The 21188-nt window shown below is 42.1% G+C and overlaps 1 protein-coding gene across 1 annotated transcript in view; it reads left to right on the top strand.

Annotated features, from left to right (window-relative positions):
- The window catches only part of enc (R3H domain containing protein encore), a 187570-nt gene that overhangs the window by 148367 nt on the left and 18015 nt on the right, over window positions 1-21188 (top strand). Inside the window, exons 17-19 of the mRNA XM_080279461.1 lie at window positions 11522-11744; window positions 13631-13862; window positions 14386-14563. Of these exons, the coding sequence (XP_080135587.1) occupies window positions 11522-11744; window positions 13631-13862; window positions 14386-14563 (633 nt within the window). The remainder of the gene's footprint in view (window positions 1-11521; window positions 11745-13630; window positions 13863-14385; window positions 14564-21188) is intronic.

The following is a 21188-nucleotide window of genomic DNA, read 5'->3' as shown; positions in this document are numbered from 1 at the left end:
CAGGATTATTGTATGTGCATCAAGAGCATTTTCACCACTGCCAGAGCCTTAGAGAGGGCGGGTTAATCTTCGAAATGGCCACGCCCCGCAGTTAAGGGGTTAATCAGTTATAATTTGCAGTGCAAAGGATTAAGTGCAACACAACACAGGATTATTGTACGTGCATCAAGAGCATTTTCACCACTGCCAGAGCCTTAGAGAGGGCGGGTTAATCTTCGAAATGGCCACGGACGTGTTGTAAATTTTTTTTTTTTTTTTTTTTTATGCAAGAAAGTAGGAACCAAAGGCCAGGGGCCCACAAACCATTCCTTCCAAGAAAAAAAAAAAAAAAAAAAAAGAACTACGAAGGAGAGCCAAATTCAAGATACGTTCATTTCAAGATGCCTGGACACACTGCGTTTGAAAGACTGGAGATTATAGGAAGTAGGAAATACAGACAGAGGGAGACAGTTCCAGAGTTGACCTGTTGCATGAATGAAGGACTGGGAGTAACGGTGAACTCTTGCATTAGAGAGTTGGACAGAAAAGGGATGAGAGTTTGTTGCTAGACGGGTGCTACCTGCCTGTTGTAGAGGTGGAGGAATGCATGCAGACAGTTCAGAGGAGCAGTGACCATTGAAGTAGCGATAGAAAAGAGATAAAGATGCAACAGTGCGGCAAAGAGGCAGAGGTTGAAGGGAGCCATTAAGAGAAGGAGAGTTGATGAGACGAAAAGCCTTTGACTCTACACTATTGAGAAGAGCTGTATGTGGGGAGCCTCCCCACACGAGAGTTGTACTCTATACAGGGGCGAATAAAACCCGTGTATAAAGTCAACAACTGTGCAGGGGTAAAGAAGGTACAGAGTCGACTTAGCACACCTATAATCTCTTGGAAGCAGATTGTGCAAGAGATGCAATATAATCTTTCCAAGATAAGTCCCGAGTGAATGAAACCCCAAGCATGTTCAAGGATGATGTAGGATTGAGCTGGATATTATTAAATATTAGTGGGTACTCATGTGGAAGATTGTGTCAGGTTGATAGGTGTAAAAACTGAGTTTTTGATGCATTAAAGACATCAAGATTATTTTTACCCCAGTCAGAGATACGAGCCAAGGCAAACAATAGGTTTGCTATAGCCTCATCCCTTGTTTGTTGAAGTAACTGCTGAGATGGACATTGCAGGAACCGAATGGAAAAGTGAAGGGTGGAATCATCAGCGTATGAGTGGATAGGGTTAAATGTACAGCTTAGAAGGTCATTGATGAATAAAACGAAGAGAGTCAGTGATAGGACAGAGCCCTTAGGAACACCATTGTTGATAGATCTAGGAGAAGAACAATGGCCGTCTACAACAGTGGCATTAGAACGACCAGAAAGGAAGCTATAGATGAAGGCACAGATAGAAGGATAGAAACTATAAGAGGACAGTACCCTGTACACTGCTAAATATTTTCCATACTCACTTCTGATTCCTCTTTCTCTGGTTCCTTTTCATTTATGTCATGCTTTCTGTCCCTTATTTGTGTAAATAAGGTCTTAAATAGGTGCTATGCATGTCCAGTAGGGAATTAGGTGGTTTTCTGAGTTAGGCTGGGCACCTGTCCAGGAGGCATTTTCCTAATTCCCGGACAAACCCAATTTCCGGACATGCCTTTGGCTCAGTTACATCAGTTATTGGAGGGATTACTGTAATTGTATTTCCTTTGATGACGTTAAAGTTTTTTTGTGTGTAAGGTTGCTGCATTAAGTAAACAGTTGGCCTTTGGTATAGGGATAGGAAAAGGATTACAGTACTTTACAGTATTGTGCTGTACAGTCATTACTCGTTTTACGATGTTTCTGTTTACGATATTTCGCTGCAACGATAATAGAAAAGTTCCACCCCAAAATTCGATTTACAGTAAATTTCCCGCTATAACGATTTTGCCATCAGAAAGCTCCAGGCACACGCAAGGTGACTGTCGCTTGTCTCAGGCAAGATGGCGGCCCTGGCGTGCAGGCATTGTTATGGTTCAGGTCCTGCCACCCCTTCAAAGCCCTGTCTTTTCAACGTGTTCATGTGTGCCTTCCTGTTATCGTCACTTCTCAGCCAAACATCGTACTACAATACTGTGGATTTTTGTGCCCAGTGGTAAGGTCAGTGCCAGTGTAGGCCCCAGTGCTGTGGTTGGTGCAGGTATGGGTCCCAGTGCTGAAGTTGGTGCAGGTATGGGCTGGATTCCCCTCCCCCTAACCTGTTCCTGTCTGACTCAGAAGCTGACCACTAGTGCCTGTAAGCACAGGCTCTCCCCCAGCCTCATGGGGGACGACTTGGAGACGACTTGGACCAACACAGGAAGGAATGAAGGTGGGTTGTCATTTATGGTTCAGTCTGGTTAGGTGAGTTTGGGAAGTTGAGTTGATGTAACCCCTCTTTTATAATGGGTTTTCAATATACCGATTTACGATAAAATCGGTATACAGTACAATAAGGTGGGACCTGACGTAATCCCATCGTAAAATGTAAAATGAGTAATGACTGTATTGAAAAAATCTGTTAGGTTTACAGTGTTGTCCTTCAGTTTCTAACAGGCATCTCTTACTTTTCTCAGTTGTTAAGAAGCAGACACACCTGCAAGTGACGAAAATCTGTAAATAATGAATACCAAACCAACAGAGTCCCCACAACTATAATTTAACTTTGTGATTGCCTAGAGACCCTTTTTAAGTCCCCCAAAGCATCACCAGATATTAAAATGTACTTGTTTAAATCTATTGTTACATGATTTAGCAACAGATTTTATTAAATAGTTCTGCAGTGCACCTGAAACTATTTCCTGCTGGATCATTTATCTGTAAATAACCAAAACTGGGGATAGTCAAAACCAGAAAAAAAAAAAAGGGGGGATGACTATATTAGGGCATAATGTCATTGGGCAAAGTGTAACAGATCAACAGGCACATTTCAAATTTTGTTCAATGGACTTGCCTGAATTAAAACATTAAAACAAAAATTCACTGTAACAAGTTCAGTACTTCCTTTTTTGCATGGGAAAATTGTGAATTTTGTTCTTTAGCCATAACTTTTGGACACCAATTTCCCAAGGTCTTGAGACATCATTTCCCCTATATATTGTCCAACAATATAAAATGTTATTTTTAGGATAAAAAAATAGTGTAGATGATGACTTTTATTGAGTAAATGACATTAAAATCTTGCTTAGTTTTGAAGGACGGTGTTAAATCACGGGACTTGAATACTGCTCTGATGTAGCTGTCTCTTGCAGCCTTTCCATATACTGCTCCAGATGCTTCTGTTACCATCCTGACACTGCATTCCTCACTTGTGAGTGACATGCTATCTGGATAATAAAGGGCTTTTCACTGATCTTATTGAGCTCTTCATCAGACAAGTGCATCGTTATTGGTGGTTTCATTATGCATTCCTCAACTGGTGGAAGTAAATCCTTCAGATCACTTGCACATTGATTGATCTTTGGTGACCTAAATTCTCTGATATGTTGGTGTGTATGGTTATGGGTTTGTCAAATGGTTTTGATTCTGTCTGTGGCCGATTTCCAGTTGGCCCAATCTATATCTGCTAGCATTGCCAATAAAAAAATTTTCAGGGTGAGCCCAAAATGCATTTCTTTGGTTTACCCATCAAGCAACAGTCCTAGAGGCAGGTGGCAGTAATTGCAGTAGCTTGATTTGCTTCAGTAGATGTATTGGCCCATCTGTGCATTTTGGATGACAGTTGATGCTGAACCACATGGGTCCATAGTAGCACACAACAAACTCTGTAAGTGAGTACAGTGCAGTTCATCACTACTCTGTTCCATTGCTGTATATAGCCGACAAATTCTACTGGCAGTCGTAAGCCATCTTGCATGTGACATTGGCACAGGCTTCTCCCATAGATCTTCATCTGTGACACCATTCCTTACAGCTTTGATAAATTTATAGAGGTAGGGTTGATCACGACTCAGTTCTTTAAGGTCAACGTATGGAAGAAGGGGGCCTTTAGCAATACACTGAATACCTGTAGGTGAAAGTGGCAAACTTTTACACTTAGCCAAAGCTTTGCCAATTGAACTTTTCCATTGTGTTGCATTTTCGGTTGGGCCAGTGAGTTTCATGCACAAGTGGCAAAGTGGAAGTTTATTTAAATGCAGACTGCAGATGAACCACTGCAAAGGACGACCGAGGTGGGACTCTAGCTGATGAATACCTCCATTTTTCCGTCCTTTGTTTGTGGCTGTGCTATTGGCTCCCACCGCAGTTATCTGCAATATCCATTTCTTCAATTGAATTCTGAAGTCCTTCCACAATGGCAGTGCCAGTTCACGTTTCAGTGTCAGATGGTCTAGATAGAAGATTCCAGGTTCTCCAACTAGCACGTAGTGGTCTTCAACTTCCTTTGTCCAGTACCACTTGTTCCCATTTTTCTCCTTGATTGGTGTCATGTCCCTCTGTCCATCAAAAAACAGAGCAATGATTTCCTCATCCTGGTAGGTTGCTGCTTCCCTTAGATCCCTGTTTACCTTCTGTTGTGCTCTCCATTCTTTGTGATGGTTGATTACATTTCTGTGATCTCCAGAACTAATGATGCTGTGGTCAACTGATGCAATGGTAATGATAGCTGCTGCAACCCTTTTCAACACACAATACCAATCTGCTTCCAAAGCTAAAAAGGGAATTCTTGAAATGTCCTGTGTCTCTGCATGGCAGTGTTGCCCATCCACCCATCTTCAAAAGTTTCTTCACTTGAGGCTGATTCTGTTGGAGTTAATTCAACCACATCTGCAGAAGATGCCACCTCTCTCTTTTTCCATTTTTCTCTCTGCTCTTTCTTGTTTTTCTTGCATCTGATCTTCTCTTGCTTTCCTTCTCTTCATGATTTGGTCACCTTCCATCCTACTCCACCAATTTGTTTATTCCGCATGGTTCTCTGGTTGTTTAGAAAGGCATGCTTTTGTCGTGGAACTTTCATTTCCTTCTTACAGCGACACACAGACAGATCAGTGGTATGCAATAATATCATTTTTTTTTTTTTCCCCCAACAAAATTCTTGGTTTTTGCAGCCTGCATGCCTTGTTTCAATGCATGTGAGCCTTCATCCATCAAACGAAGTAACTTCATCTTCACATTTTTTTTTAATTGACTGTGTTGGAATGTTTGCACTTCTTCAAAGGCCAGTAAGTGTTGGGCTAAGTCTGGAATAACACCCCTTTTGTTGGTACAGTAAATTCCTGATCATCCGTCTCAGCATTACCCGGCATACGACATTATCCAGCATAGCCGGTGGCTGAATTAAAATAGTACCCAGAAGTAAGCATAAAATGTTTGATGCTATCCGGAAGGACCCTTTCTTCTGGCTAAAAATACATTATTATCGTGCATGAGACAGTTGTTGTCATAATCACAAAAAAAGAAAATAAAGAAATCATCATCATCATCTTATCCTGTGTTGCCCCTTGAGGAGCATAGAACCCCAGGGTTAAGCAAGTTGGTCCTGACATTTAAGATAAGAGTGACCAGCCTCATTCATTCCTGAGTGGCATTGCACATAAAAAAAAAAAAAAGAAGTAAACCCCAACCATCTTTTGGATATAAACCTGCACTTGCTTAATCTGATTGGAGTGCCTTAGTTACCCGTTAAACCACCAGGTGCCATAATTTGGTTATATGGTTACCACCCAGCATAGTAAATGGCTTCCTGGTGTACAGAAAACCATTTGGCTTGTCACTTAGTGTAAAGTCACCCGTAGACAGAAGGAAGAGGAAGGAGTTAAGGAAAGAAAGACAGAGGAGGAAGGAAAGTACACAAAAAGAATGGGATTATGCTGTACTGTAATATGAAAGTGAGGGAGGGAGGGAGGGTTGACAGTTGGTGGCCCTAGCAGCTCACAGGGTGTTGGTGGGGAGATGCAGTGCCAGGGAATAGAAGAAATTTGATTGGTAAAGGCAGGGGAGGGAGAATTCTCGATTCGTTTTTAAAGGCTCCAACATGCTTGCATGCGTCGACCTTGGTCACCTAATGGCGGTTGTCCATGCTGCGCGATCTATTGCAGCCTCCCTGTTCAGTCCCATAACCCTGAGGTCACACTTAATGACCTCGTCCCATGTCTTTCTCGGTCTACCCCTCATAACCCCACCCCCAATATTAACACTTCTCACCTTCCTTACCCAGTTATCATCCCCCATCCTCTCCACATGCCCAAACCATCTCAATCTGCCACTCCTCATCACAACACTGATACACTCCAGTCCCATCCTACCTCTCAACTCTTCCATCATAAACCCAGTCCCCCCAGACCTTGCATGCAGGGATGCACTACACATCCACCTAATCATTGTCATTTCTATACATCTGAGCCTGCGAATATCCTCCTTCTTTACTGCCCAGGTCTCACTACCATACAGCATCACACTCCTAACACATGCTGCATACAAAGACCCCTTAGCACGTAGGTAGAGTCCTCTCAGTGTCAGGAGAGGCAAGAGCTCCCTAAACATCTTCCAACCACTTCTCACCCTAGCCACAGAGCTATCTCTAGCCCCGCCTCCAGCACACATGACTCCCAAATAACAAAACTCTTCCACACACTCAAGAGATTCACCAGCAAGTTCAATCCTTTCATGCCTGACACTTTCTACCTGCTCTTCCCGACAAGCTGTACACATAAAATCAGTATTATCTCGCAGCCTACCTCTGATATTATTACATCTCTTGTGCACCCATTTATCACAAACACCGCACAAGATGGAATTACTTTCCACGCCCATGTGGCAAACTGCACGTGGCCACTCTTCCTCGTCTTTGACAGCACCACCACCAACCGTAGATATCATCACTTTTGTTGTATCTGCATTTACCCTTAAGCCCTTTTGCCCCATACCATCTCTCCATTTCCTAAATCTTTCCTCTGCCTCCCTTTCATTCTCTGCAGTCAACACCAAATCATCAGCATACAACATCTCCCACGGGAGTCCATTTCTGAAGTCACATGAGATGGCTTCAAGTACCATGATAAACAACGTGGAACTCAAAACTGACCCCTGATGCACACCAACGTTCACGGAAAACTCATCATTCAAGTCTCCATTCACTCTTACCTGGATGCGAGCACCCACATACATAGCCAAAACCACCCTAACCAGCCACTCCTCCAAGCCAAGCTTTATCATTGCCCACTTCACCACCTCTGTAGGGATTCTGTCAAAGACCTTCTCCAAATCAACAAAAACAAAATACAGATCACTTTTCTTCCCAGTATATTTTTCCTGAAGCTGTCGAACAGTGAATATGGCATCAGTGGTTCCCCTGCCTGGCATAAATCCAAACTGCATCTCATCAATATTCACGCTTTCTCTAATCATACCTTCTAGAACTCTCTCCATTACCTTCATTATCTGATCTGAAAGCTTTATACCTCTATAATTTCCTCTTTCTAGGGTATCACCCTTCCCTTTATACATATTTACAGTTACAATCTTCAGCCAATCATCTGGGACAACACACTCATGTATAATCATATTTATCAGGTTAGTGACTAACCTCACCCCTATATCTCCTGAGGCCTTCAACATTTCGGCAGTCAGTCCAGACACACCTGCTGCCTTCTACCTCTGCATCCTGCCTATTGCCTCACTCACAGTAGCAGCATCAGTCAAAGGCCAAGGCCCAAACACTGGATCTGCTGGCTCCAAACCTTCCCTGTCCCAGTCAGACTCCTCATTCAACAACCAGCTATCATGCTTTCTCCATGCATCTTTAATAACCTCATTGTTTACCACTACCCTTCCTTCATCATTCTTCACACACTGCGCGCCTATAATTTCCTGATTATTCCTCTTCTTCTGATTTGCCACCTTAAATATCATATTTTTCCTTTCCCCATTATTTAGGTTATCAAGTAAAAGTCTTTGTGACTCATACTTTGCCCTGCATACCTCTCTTCTAGCCCTACGCTTGGCAGCCAAGTATTTCTCCTTGTTACTACCCTTCTTCTATTCTTGGAAAATCCTTCTTTTCTCCCTAACTGCTGCTTCTACACCCTCATCCCACCACCAAGTTACATTATGTCTTGGTGGGCCCCTTGTCAACCACATATTACATCAGTAACTCTCAAGAGATTGTTCTCTATTGCAGAATTTTCATTGGCTGGCAGCAGGAATGTGGATGTTCTCTTACTTTCCATTGTGTTTCTCCGTTGCTATGATACCGATATGCAGACGAGCATACATTTCGTCCTATGTTTCATCCATAACATTATTATTATTGGCAATGTTGCAATGAGTTTCCCTCCAGAACCTGGCTGGACTTCTAGTGCTGCTGTGGCTCTCTGACACATTTTACTGGTCCCTTCCCCTCCCCCTCTCTCATCATGGAATTCATCACCATTGCTGTTCCTCTCCTCATGCATGTGCTTCTAAGTATAGCATACAGTGTACTGAAGTGTACATTTCTGTACTGTACAAGTGGCAGCTGTATTCTGCTAAGGCACCAATGAAAGTGTATTGGAAAAAAAAAGTTGAATAAATTGTGTTACTAAGCAAGAAGAGTTGATGAAAATATGTTTATTTTAGTAAGCGGAATAATCATGCCACAAAGGAATCATTAGCACAAAGTATAAGATCATTTAGACAACTGTTTCTTCCCAAGTGAAGTTTGTCTTTGCTACTACGAGATGAAAGTTTTGTTTTGTTCTGTGTGGCGGAGTCATCTGCTAGAATTTCGATTCATGAAAGTACACCATGGTGTACACAGTACAGTACAGCACATGAAGCATGCTTCATTTTATTGATGGTTTTTCTGTTTTTTTGAAGTTTTGATTGTTTATTTTGGACGTTATTGTATAGTATTCTCCAATAATACTTTTACATCACCATCATCATCATCACTATCACCACCATCAGTGTCAAATGTGTTTCTGCACTGAAAATTACTGTGTGCTTCACAGTACATACAGTATGTCAATATTAAGAATGTCTTTTAACTTTTTTGATGATTTATAGTGTTTTACAAGAGCGATTGGTGAAAAAGATAGTTGGATCTGATGTTTGAGGTGTAAGGCTGAGAGGAAGACCATGAATAGGATGGGTGGACAGTGTGAAGAGAGCGTTACATGCGAGAGGGGTGTCTGAAGAGCAAGGAAGAGTGGCTGCACGTGATAGGGATGACAGGAGAGAAATTTTGAATGAATAAATGGTGACGTGGCCTGGAGGGGATATTTTCCTGCATTTGGTCTGATCAGTTGATTGTGGGTAACGGGGTGGGTCCATTATGGTGTGGCAGGGGTAAACCAGCTCTACTGTTGGACCCTGCTGCGGATGTTGCTGATTGCACTGCACAGTTGGCCCTCGTGCAGTGTGGTGTGGTGAGGATCTGTTCCTTCTCCCCCTGGGGCCAAGATATGAGTAGATGTGTGTGTGTGGATGCGTAAATCGGGAGTGTGTCATTCTCTCTTGGCAGTGTGTGTGTGTTGATGCATTAATCAGGAGTGTGTTGTTCTCTCTCGGCAATGTGTGTGTGTGGATGCATAAATCGGGAGTGTGCTGTTCTCTCTCGGCTACCCCCCTTTCATTGGGGGAAGCAGCCTAAGTATATAGATAGACAGTGCATGTGCCTATACATTACTTCTGGGTGAAAGAAAACAGGTCTCTGAGCTGGGAGGACTTTGGTATTATCCCCATAGTCAACATGAAATTCCTTTTGTACATTAAATTAAATGGTTGTTCAATCTGTACATGGATGGGGTAATAAAAGAGGTACAAGGTAGGGTAGTGGATGTTGGAGTGGCCCTGGTGAGAGAGGATAGTGTTTGGAAACTCCCTGTACTGTTGTTTGCAGATGATACTGTGTTGTTGAGTGAAGACGAAGGGGAGCTGCAAGGCTTGGTGGATGAGTTTGAGAGAGCGTGTAAGAAACGGAACCTAAAGGTGAATGTAGGGAAGAGTAAAGTGATGGTCTTTGAGAGAGGTGAAGTTAGTGAATGTACAGCGAGGTTGGATGGTGAGGAATTGGAAAATGTGAGTACGTTTAAGTATTTGGGTAGTGTGATGAGTAAGGATGGAGGTTTGGAGGGTGAAGTGCTTGAAAGGGTACAGCAGGGAAGAAAGGTTGCTGGTTCCTTGAAAGCAGTGATAAGAAACAGGGAAGTGAGCATGGAAGTGAAAAAGTTACTACATGACAGTATTGTGATACCAACTCTAACGTACGGAAGTGAAGCTTGGACATTGTTGGAAGGACACAAGTCAAGAGTGAGAGCAGTGGAAATGAGTTATTTAAGAGGAGCCTGTGGAGTCACGTGGAGAGACAGGTTGACGAATGAGGATATAAAGGAGCGTTGTGGTGTGGATGTGGATGTGATAGGAAGCGTTATGAGGAACACACTGAGGTGGTTTGGCCATGTGGAGAGGATGGAGGGTGAAAGACTGACGAAGAGAGTGTATGTGAGTGAGGTGGAGGGGGGAAGAGGGAGGGGGAGGCCGAGGATGAGATGGAGGGATGGGGTGGAGAGGTATATGAGAGAGGGGGGTGTGAGTTGGGAGCAGGGCAGTGAAATGGCGGGAGACAGGGCGACTTGGAGGCGATTTGTTTGTGGCCACCCCAAACGGGATTGAGGCGTCTGGCAATAGATAGATAGATAGATAGACATTAAATTACAGTGTACTTAACATTACATTACAGTATTTTATTACTAGGAACATCAGTCAGCTGTTTTTTTATGTTTTAAAGCATTTTGTAGGGGTTTGACATTGGATGAGTGTTATAGGGTTGGGGAGTTAGGGGTCCCGAGGAGGGACTTTTGCATAACCTAGCATTCTGACATTATCTGGCAGGCCTTTGGCTCTGTTATGCTGGATGATAGGGAATTTACTGTAGATTTATTCTCCTTCAAGAAGAGGAAACATCTTGCAACTTGTAGACAGGTTGGAAGTTCAGAGAGAGGAAGATCTGATAGTGACGAACCAAAGATAATGTGTGTGGCAGTTGCTCATGTTCTTTGGTTGTTGTTAGTATCACAACACAAACTTGAAAAATAAATTAATTGGCAAGGCAACAAAAAAGCATGAGAACAAACATGAGAATCTCAAAAAAATTGAATTTCATGTACTTCTACTGTATGTACCTAAGCAAATGCATGAAATAAAAAGTACTCTGCATTCTCACAGGCTTGATTATTTTTGTGGATATCAAATATGGTTCTGGACACATCCAAAAGTTCATTTTGTTCTTTGTTCACTGTTTTCTGGTCAGATAGATAAGATATGGGTCAAATATCACCTCAAATCTCTCTGTACAGCACTCCGAAGTAACAGCTGCAATGTGATTTTTGTACGTACAGTATTTACATGCAGAAAAGGAGGTGTTCCTTCTGTGGCAGATAATTTTGAGGTTCATTTTCAAAAGTAAGTTGGTCATTTGCACAATACTGTTCCTGAAATGTGCCTCCTGATCAGTCATGACATAACACCCTACATGATGTGCAGTACAGTATACTTTACACATATTGTTTCATCAGGTGTTCACATTGTTCACTGTCTTGCAGCAACCAGTTTACTACATGCCTGGAGGAGGTGTGTCAGGTCTGAACGGTAGCATCAAGTATGTTTACCCCCAGTACCCGACTGCCCCCGTCCAGCCAGCCCCTGGCACAGTGCAGGCTGCCCCAGGGGTCCAACAGGTACCCGCTGCTGTCCCCGCCCCAGCACCAGGACCACCACCACCCCCACACCACCCATCCATCGACCACACTCCACCCATACCACCAGGTTCACCAACATATTTATTGTTGTTTTTGCTACTGTTGTTGTTGCCACTGTTGTTGTCCAGTGCTCATGGGAATGTGCACCTGGTGGACTGCAGGCTGGAGCTGGTCTTCTTCTGCAGTTCACCATCCTCCATTTGGGGGACAAGGAGGGAGTTGAGGGACATTTGTGTAGCCATACATGTTTGTACCTGGGAATATCATACCACCATGTAAAGGCATCCTACTTCAGCTCCAGTATATTTCTTACATTATTCATAGGTTATGTGTTGCAATTTTTATATTTTTTTGCTGTTGAATTCACAGTAATTTGGAAAAGCTGTCCATTGTAGTGCCATTACTGTATGTTGCCTTTTTCCTTTTTTTTTTTTTTTTTTTTTTTTTTAATTAAATCCAGAGTAAATCAGAAACATATGTTACTAGTTAGAATTCCATTGCTACCTTTAAAGGTGATAATTTCACCCCAGTTGTATCAAAGTAGTTGTGATATTTTGAAACACAGCCCTTTTTGTAGATGTTGTGGAGTTTAATGTGTGGGGTATGTGCTTTTTTTTTTTTTTTTTTTTTTTTTTTTTTTTGATACTGTACAATTATATTGTATTTTAATGCATCAGTGACCTTCAGTGTTACACTGCCAGGGTTCTATATAGTACAGTAATTTGTCAGTCGGTCTTTTGCGTATCATTCATTTTTTTATTTATTTATTTTATTTTTTTTTTTTTTTTTTTATGTTCTGCTTATCACAGTTGTTATTATATGCCCCTTGATGGGGAGCACCATTAGATTTGTCTGTTTCCATGTATAGGTTCTGTGCCTTATGTTTTTGATAAACATAAGCTGAATTGACAGTTTAGAAAGGCAGCGTATAACATTCTTAGAATACAAAACTTCTCTCATAACATTTAATATCCATCCATCCATTCATCATCCAATCCTACATTGCCCCATGAGGAGCATAGGAGCCCGGGGCTAGGCAAGTTGGTCCTGACACTTAAGGTGAGTGACCAGCCACACTCATCCCTGAGTGGCATTACGTGAGCAATAAACCCCAACCATCCCTTGGATATAAACATACACAGGCTGAATCCTATTGGAGCACCCTGCTAAACCACCAGATGCCATAATTTGGTTATATGGTTACCACCCGGCGTAGTAAAGGAAGAGGAAAGAATGAAGGAAAGAAAGACAGAAGTGGGAGTGTAAAGTCACCCATAGGCAGAAAGAAGAGGAAACAATGAAGGAAAGAAAGACAAAAGAAGGAGTGTAAAGTCACCCATAGGCAGAAAGAAGAGGAAAGAATGAAGGAAAGAAAGACAGAAGGAAGGAAGGAAGAGAGGAAAGGTCAGACACCCAAAGCAGCACTACGTTGAGTGAGTGGATGATCCCCCCCACCAACCACTAACATTCAGTATTCTTTTTACAAATACAGGTACTACAGATTCACTTAATAATGTTGTCTTCTGTTGATAATGGTGCATATTGACCTCTTTATTCGGTTGATTTTTTAAAAAATTATTGTTACCACCAAACAGTTTATTCAGATTTGTAGGCTTTTCATTCTGAAAGAGTGAGCTATAGCCTTCATTACCCATTCATTAGTATATGTGTGTTCCATGTTGAATAAGCCTAGAATTGTTTGGTGGCAGTAGGAATAAAATTTAAATTTGTAAGAGGATTGAAAGGGTTAATTATCATCATCTGGTGATGTATTACTGCTTCTGTGGTACTGATGGGTCTGTACGTGATTGGGTAATGTATGGATGGTTAGTGATGACTTTCTCTCTCTCTCTCTCTCTCTCTCTCTCTCTCTCTCTCTCTCTCTCTCTCTCCCTCCTCTCTCTCTCTCTCTCTCTCTCTCCCTCCTCTCTCTCTCTCTCTCTCTCTCTCCAGGAGGGGGGTACTTACCAGGTGGCTACACAGTTGTGACATACCCAGCTGGGGGCAGTGTAGCAGGAAGCAGCAATGGGCAAGAAGCAGGGGGAACTACTTACTACTACCATCTACCAGCCACTGCAGGGGGGGCTGGTATAGCTGCCCCCATACCTCCCCCAGCACAGCCAGTACCCAGCACCCTCCAGCAGTACACCCTCACACCCTCCACCTCCACGACCACCTTTCCTCAGTAAGTCAGTGACCTGCCCTCTTTTCATACATCCTTCTTGTCTGCTACTGTAATTATAGACTACTGTATGCTTTTCCAAGATCCATTTTCTTTGTTCCATTAATACAATGTATACATCTGTTAAGTTACCTGGCTTGTCACTAAATACACTAATGTTGTGTACAAAAATTGCATACTGTGGTATTGTAAGCCCTCATTATAATTTTTTTATTTGATGCTCTTTTGTGCTGTTAAAACCTCGATGACAAAGAATTGCCTCATAAAGTTTCTTTGTTGCCTGAAAAGCTAATTTGCCAGTTTCCTTCTGATTTACAGTATCAATTGTATGGAAAAATGTGTGATATTTTGGCATACATCACCAATTATGAGGACTTAATATAGCATTATTTTGTATTACATTAAGTCTTTGATTGCATTCTTGAGAAAGTAATATGTCATATAGAAAACTACATACTGCATGGTTCCTTTTATATTGTATTAAGTCTTTGCAGGTCTTCATGTGAATTCATAGAAGTTATTGCAGGATGGGCGGTGGTGTGAGTTACTACACAGCGGGTGGAGTACCAGGTGGGGGTGTGTACCAGGCAGTGGGTGGGGTGCAGGGAGCTATGTATGGGTCCCCACCAGGTCCTGCCCCAGTCCCCCACACCTCTGCTGTTACTTATAGAGCTCCCACTCCCCCTCAGACACCCAGCACACAAGTACGTCACTCTTGGCCCAGCATGTCGTAGCAACACAGCACAGGAACTAGAAGCAAGGATATACAGAATAAATACTTAATACCAGCACTGCACTGGAAGTAAAAATAAGGATACACAGAACATATACTCACTGTTGGCTTAGCATGTCATAGCAGCAACCGAAAAAGTTAAAGCAAGGGTACACTGAACACATACCTCGTACTCATTATCACGTTTCTGTAGTATCATTTACTGTGTACTATAGACAGTCAAACAGTATTGAGAGTTAAGATTCAATTCAAGCACCACTATACACCATTATTGATTTAGTAGCTACTTTACAGTTAAGACACCGTACAATGCTGCTATTTTTACTATGCCTGTTAAAGGGGTTGTGAAATCATGATCGTAGAATGGGTTAAAGCAATTGTTATGAAGCATAATACACCATCAGAGGCAATATTTAATTATTTTCATTACTCCGTTTATGAGAAGCTTTTGGATTCTGAGTACCATACAGTATCCATCTTCAAATTCTCAGTTCCATCAACCTGGTAGTGTATTATGTATTTCATTCTTGTTAATCCAAACAGTTTTATTCAGAGAAGGAAGAACCAAAGGCTAGAAGCCTGCAAGATTGTTCCTTCCAAGAAAAAGTAAAACATGATACTAGAGAGCCAAATTCAAGAACTGTTCATTTTGAGATGCCTTGGCACTCTTTCTTTAAAAGACTGGACTTAGAAATGTTTGGGATTGATAGTGTCTTCATTAAGTCCTCTGCCACTGGAAATCTCTCCTAGGCTGAATAGAAACATCTATGGATAACAAGAATTTAAAAGAACATCACCATAATGAAGGGGTTAAGAGAAGTCTGTTGTTGATGTCACTGATAGCCCACACCAAAGTGTGTGATTCCTATTGACCGTGCATGGAGCTGCCTGAGCATTCTCACCCAGCCAAACACAGTATATATATATATATATATATATATATATATATATATATATATACAGTATATATATACAGTATATATATATATATATATATATATATATATATATATATTTGTACAGCTATTGCAAATTGACTTAGGACTTCCCCCACGAGGTATTAAAAAACATAGAAATCATAGTTTATCACAATGTTTGTTCATGAAATGCCATTCATTAATACGAAATCATGTTTACCTTGTTTTTCAGGACCGGTTGGATGCGATTTGGCGTGGAATCACTTAGATCTGTAAAGTAATCTAAGGACATTTCTTTGCACCAAACATTTGTCAGTTCAGTCTTGAGGTTCTCCAGATTGGGCGTCTGCTTCTCTGCCATGATTTTCTTTTCTATCGGATTTAGATCCGGACTGTTGCCAGGCCAGTTGAGGACCTCAATCCAATTATCCTGAAGCCATTTTGTCACCTTTCTTGACTTGTGACATGGAGCTGAATCGTGCATGAAAAAGTCGCACCCACGAATAGCAAAAAAGTTTAACAAATGGTCTTTCAAACTTGAATGTACAAGCCACCACTAGAAAATGGTTTATTTCTGAGATGTTTTTTGGCCCATAGAGATACAATAAAGGTCAAATTTTTCAGACATTGTGCTACAGATATAACTACAGTTACAAAAAAATGGGCAGTCACCTTATCATCAGTAGACAACAGGCCTGATGGACTTAAATAACAGGGGTTCCAAGTCACTTCAGCACACTTAGAGTGCCTCTGCCGCCACCCTGGCCGCACCACGCTTGTTTAACGGTTGCCATTGTTGTATTATTCCAGGCTTTGACAAAGAAATTTACGGCCTGTTGAATGTTACATTTCTTCTAGAATGCAGCAACAAGCATTATGGTGGGGGTTGCAAGTATGCCAGGTGAAGCAGATGAGTCAGGTGGGGCTCTGGAGGTGGAGGGGGAGGCAGCTGGTGTGTCAGGTGGGGCAGTGGAGGAGGAGGAGGGGAAGCCTGTGGGTGAGTCAGGGAAGGTGGTGAGGGGAGGATTCTCCTTCTCCTCCTCATTACTGCTTACATTTTCGGCAGTTTCCTTCATCTCTTCGTGCTTGTCTGTTTCATTCCTCATCTTGTCATGGACATATTAGCAGTACAGTATAACAACTTGGTATTCGCGAAATAACCGTCATTTTTATAGAAACTGGGTATCTATTCTAACTTACTGTTATTGCCGAAAATGTTATTGTCGAAGTTGTTATTGGCGAGATCTTACTGTAGACATTTCTTGATCACCTTCCCCACCGGCCTCTAGGTCACTATTGGCGCGTTGTAGGGGGGTGGGGGTTGGGTGCTAATGGAAAATGGTGTTTTTGAGCCACTCCTTGCTTCTGCCTTGCATTCTATGAGGTAAACTTGCACATTCAAGGTTTTTGGTTATGATTTTTGGTCACTTGCGCATAATGCGATTCGCGCACTCTGAGCTCGCACAGTAGGCGAGCCCACTGTATATATATATATATATATATATATATTTATATATATATATATATATATATATATATATTCATTCATTCATTGCCAGACGCCATGTATCCCAAACGGGGTGGCCAACGGCTTAGAGTTAATTGTTTTACAGGGAGGGGTATATATATATATATATATATATATTACCATCCACTCACTCGATGTAGTGCTGCTCTCGGGTGTCCGCCCTTTCCTCTCTGTCCTTCTTTCCTTCCATTCTCTTCTGTCTTTCCTTCATTCTTTCCTTGTCGCTCTGCCTACGGGTGACTTTACACTCCCTCTTCTGTCTTTCTTTCCTTCATTCTTTCCTTGTCGCTCTGCCTACGGGTGACTTTACACTCCCTCTTCTGTCTTTCTTTCCTTCATTCTTTCCTCTTCCTTCTGCCTGTGGATGACTCTACATTGATTGACAAGCCAAATGGTTTCCTGTACACCAGGAAACCATTTGCTATGCTGGGTGGTAACCATATAACTAGGTTTTGGCACCTGGTGGTTTAGTGGGTAATTATTGCACTCCAATCAGATTGAGCTGATGAAAGTTTATATCCAAGGGGTGGTTGGGGTTTATTGCTTACATAATGCCACTCAGGGATGAGTGAGGCTGGTCACTATCATCTTAAATGTAAGGACCAACTGCCTAGCCCCGGGCTTCTATGCTCCTCGTGGGGCAACGTAGGATTGGATGATGGATGGATATATATATATATATATATATATATATATATATATATATATATATATATATATATATATATATATATATATATATATATATATATATATATATATATATATATATATATATAGAGAGAGAGAGAGAGAGAGAGAGAGAGAGAGAGAGAGAGATGTGTGTGTGTGTGTGTGTGTGTGTACACAGTTGGCTCGCACAGTACGCGAATCACATAGTACACGAGTGACCAAAAATAACAACCAAAAAACTTTGATTGCATGAGTTTAGCCCACAGTATGCGAAGCAGAGGCGAGGAGTGGCACAAGACCGTCATCATGACGAGGCCAGGTAGAGTCAAGTTGAGGAGCTTAGTATGATGGAGGGCAGCACAGAACTGTCTATGTCAAGGATAAGCAAGATCCTTGCTGCCATGGATAAGCTCAAAGAAGTGAAGGAACACGAAATCAGCCACCAATGAATGGAGGAGGTTCTTGTTAGTATCGACAAAGCCTTCCTCTTCTGCTCAGACAGGCACAGGCAAGAAATTAACTGGAGGAAGCAGATGCTTATAAAAAGTTACACACAGCGACCTCAAGAAAGTGAAAGTGAGGAACCATGTACAGTACATCGTCTGATCCTGTTCCTGTAGAGGAAGAAGAGGATGCAATGTCAGTTGTGTCAACATTGGACTTTGAAGGGATTTTGGCTAAAGTGACTGCGTTAGCTAAAGGCTTGTGGGGAAGGTGCTCAAGAGGAGTCTGAGGATGGATGTGTTGATGCGGCAGGGGGTGCAGCAGGGGGTACAGCACTGTAAGTGTTGCCGCGCCTTGGAACCCATGTTATTTAAGTCCATCAGGCCTGTTGTCTATTGTTGTTAAGGTGACTGACCATATTTTTGTTATTGTAGCTGTATCCCTAGTATATGTCTGAAAAAGTTTCCCTTTATAACATCTCTAAGGGTCAAAAAATGTCAAGATATGAGGGGATGCCACCCATATGTAATTTTTCCCACAAGATTATTTATTCACAGTGTGCGAGGACCAGGACCGCCCATCCACTCAACTACTGTGCAAGCCCACTGTATATATACATCCACCGCAAATTGACTTAGGACCTACACACAGAGTTGCTATGAGAAAGTTATTTGTCTTTGCTTTGTGTTTCCACCTCTACCAAGTAAATTTTTTGGGCAGGAAGTAACTGGCAACTCCTCTGGTGTTGGCGGGAGGTGGCAAAACACTCAGCACATCAGTGCTTGCCAAGAAGCTGGAGTGGGAGTACATGTTCCTGTCGCTCCAAGCTTGCACCTCCCTCTTTTTTCGTATGCATTACTGTTTGCCCTGTTATTTTCCTAGAGTCGAGTTGTCATGCTTGGAAAGTACTGCTCAAGGGATGAGAGGGTCCGTATCATTGCATGGAGGCAGGATAATGTCCCTATCGACACGATTTGTGAACGTACTGGATGTGCAAAGTCAACTGTCATGAAGATTCTTGCTGCAGCGCTCGGTCTTCCACCTGACATCGTACCAGAGCACAAGCATGGCGATGGAAGGAAGAGGACAACTTCCAGAGGTACAGATACGCTTCTGAAGAGGGAAGTAATCAAGAATCCTCGATTGACAGCGGCAGAATTGAAGAGAATGCATTCCAACGTCTCAATTCGAACTATCCAACACTGCTTGCAGAAGGAGTTGGGATTGCAAAGCCGCAGTGCACCCAAGAAACCGCTTCTCACTGACCACATGAAGAAGCAGCACATTCAGTTTGCCAAGAAGTATGCACACTGGACATCAGATGAGTGGAGAAAAGTTATGTTTTCTGATGAAAGCACATTTCAAGTGTTGCCAGTTCGTTCTGCCAAGGTTCGTCACCCTGCCTCCTGTAGTCGATATGACTCTACTTACACGGTGCCGACTGTTAAGCACCCACAATCAGTAATGATATAGGGGTGTTTCTCAAGTGAAATGGGAAGGTGAAGCCTCTACTTTCTTCCTAAGAACTTGATGATGAATGGTGGTCAATACATTCAAGTTCTGAAAGATCATTTGTTAATCTTTTTTGCTATTCGTGGGTGTGACTTTTTCATGCATGATTCAGCTCCATGTCACAAGTCAAGATAGGTGACAAAATGGCTTCAGGATAATCGGATTGAGGTCCTCAACTGGCCTGGCGACAGTCCAGATCAAAACCCAATAGAAAGCTGCTGGGGAAAGATGAAGATAATCATGGCAGAGAAGAAGACACCTAATCTGGACAACCTCAAGACTGAACTGACAAATGTTTGGTGAAAAGAAATATCCTTAGATTACTTTACAGATCTAAGTGATTCCATGCCAAAACACATCCAACTGGTCCTGAAAAACAAGAGAAAAATGATTTCATATTAATGAGTGGCATTTCTTGAAGAAACATTGTGATATACTATGATTTCTGTGTTTTTTAGTACCTTGTGGAGATCCTAAGCCAATTTGCAATAGCCGTATGTATATATATATATACACTCAACCCCCTGCTATCGCGCCTAATTGGTCACAGGAAACGCGCGTGATAGCTGAATGCGTGATAGCTGAACTGAACAATCATTGGGAAAATTTCTAATTGGTTTTTCGGTGGCCCATTTTTCTAACTTTTAACCACTTTATGCCTACGATTTCCTGCCAATCTCTCCTCTAACATGAAATAAAGCATTATTATAATAATAACAGTATAGTGAATAAATAAACAACATAAAAGGCCATCAAACTTTTATAAGGATTACGGCTTGGGTGGTTTGGTGGGTTCCAAGGCTTGGGAGTGGCTTAGTTGCCGCCAGATCTCTTTGGCTGTCTCCATTTCTTTAGTGTCCACAGCTAAAGGGGGTATCACATGGTACCTTATATCAGGAATGGCTGAGGAACTTTTAAGTGGAACAAAACTTGGACGCTATCACACACATTCCTCACACTGTCGTCAGAGCCCCGTCTCAGTTGTAAACACGTGATTACTTTATCTTCATCACAGTTTTTTCGGCATAAGAAATATTAACTCTTTATAAGGGTTTCAAAACGATTGATATTTATTCTAAAATACAATATTAATAAGTATTCAGCATTAGGCTAAATTTCAATGCTGTAGCACGATATATTCTTTCGAGCCAGATGGGTTTTGGTCACTGTTTTGCCCGTCGTGTCCTCAGCAGGAATCCGTTCAGATGCATTCCAAATGCCCGTGCTATAATCGGGAATTTTACCGCGTTACCGTTCCGATAAACCATCGTATCCTCAGCAAACCTCGTATGAAATGCCGTGTGAATAAGTTTCGCTTAGCCTGTCTTCAAACTCGACGTGTGATAGCGGTCTTGGGGTGCGTGATAGCATGTATGGTTGTGCATTTGATGTGTGCATGATAGCAGATAAGCGTGATAGCTGAACGCGTGATAGCCGGGGGTTGAGTGTAAATATATATATATATATCCATCCATCCATCCATCATCCATTCCTATGTTGCCCCACGAGGAGCGTAGGAGCCC

This window comes from Coenobita brevimanus, chromosome 78 (assembly GCF_032717465.1).
Source record: "Coenobita brevimanus isolate Jiangsu-jjx chromosome 78, ASM3271746v2, whole genome shotgun sequence".
NCBI lineage: Eukaryota > Metazoa > Arthropoda > Malacostraca > Decapoda > Coenobitidae > Coenobita > Coenobita brevimanus.
The sequence above is the reverse complement of the archived record's forward strand: the minus strand, read 5'-3'. Positions and strand labels throughout refer to the sequence as shown.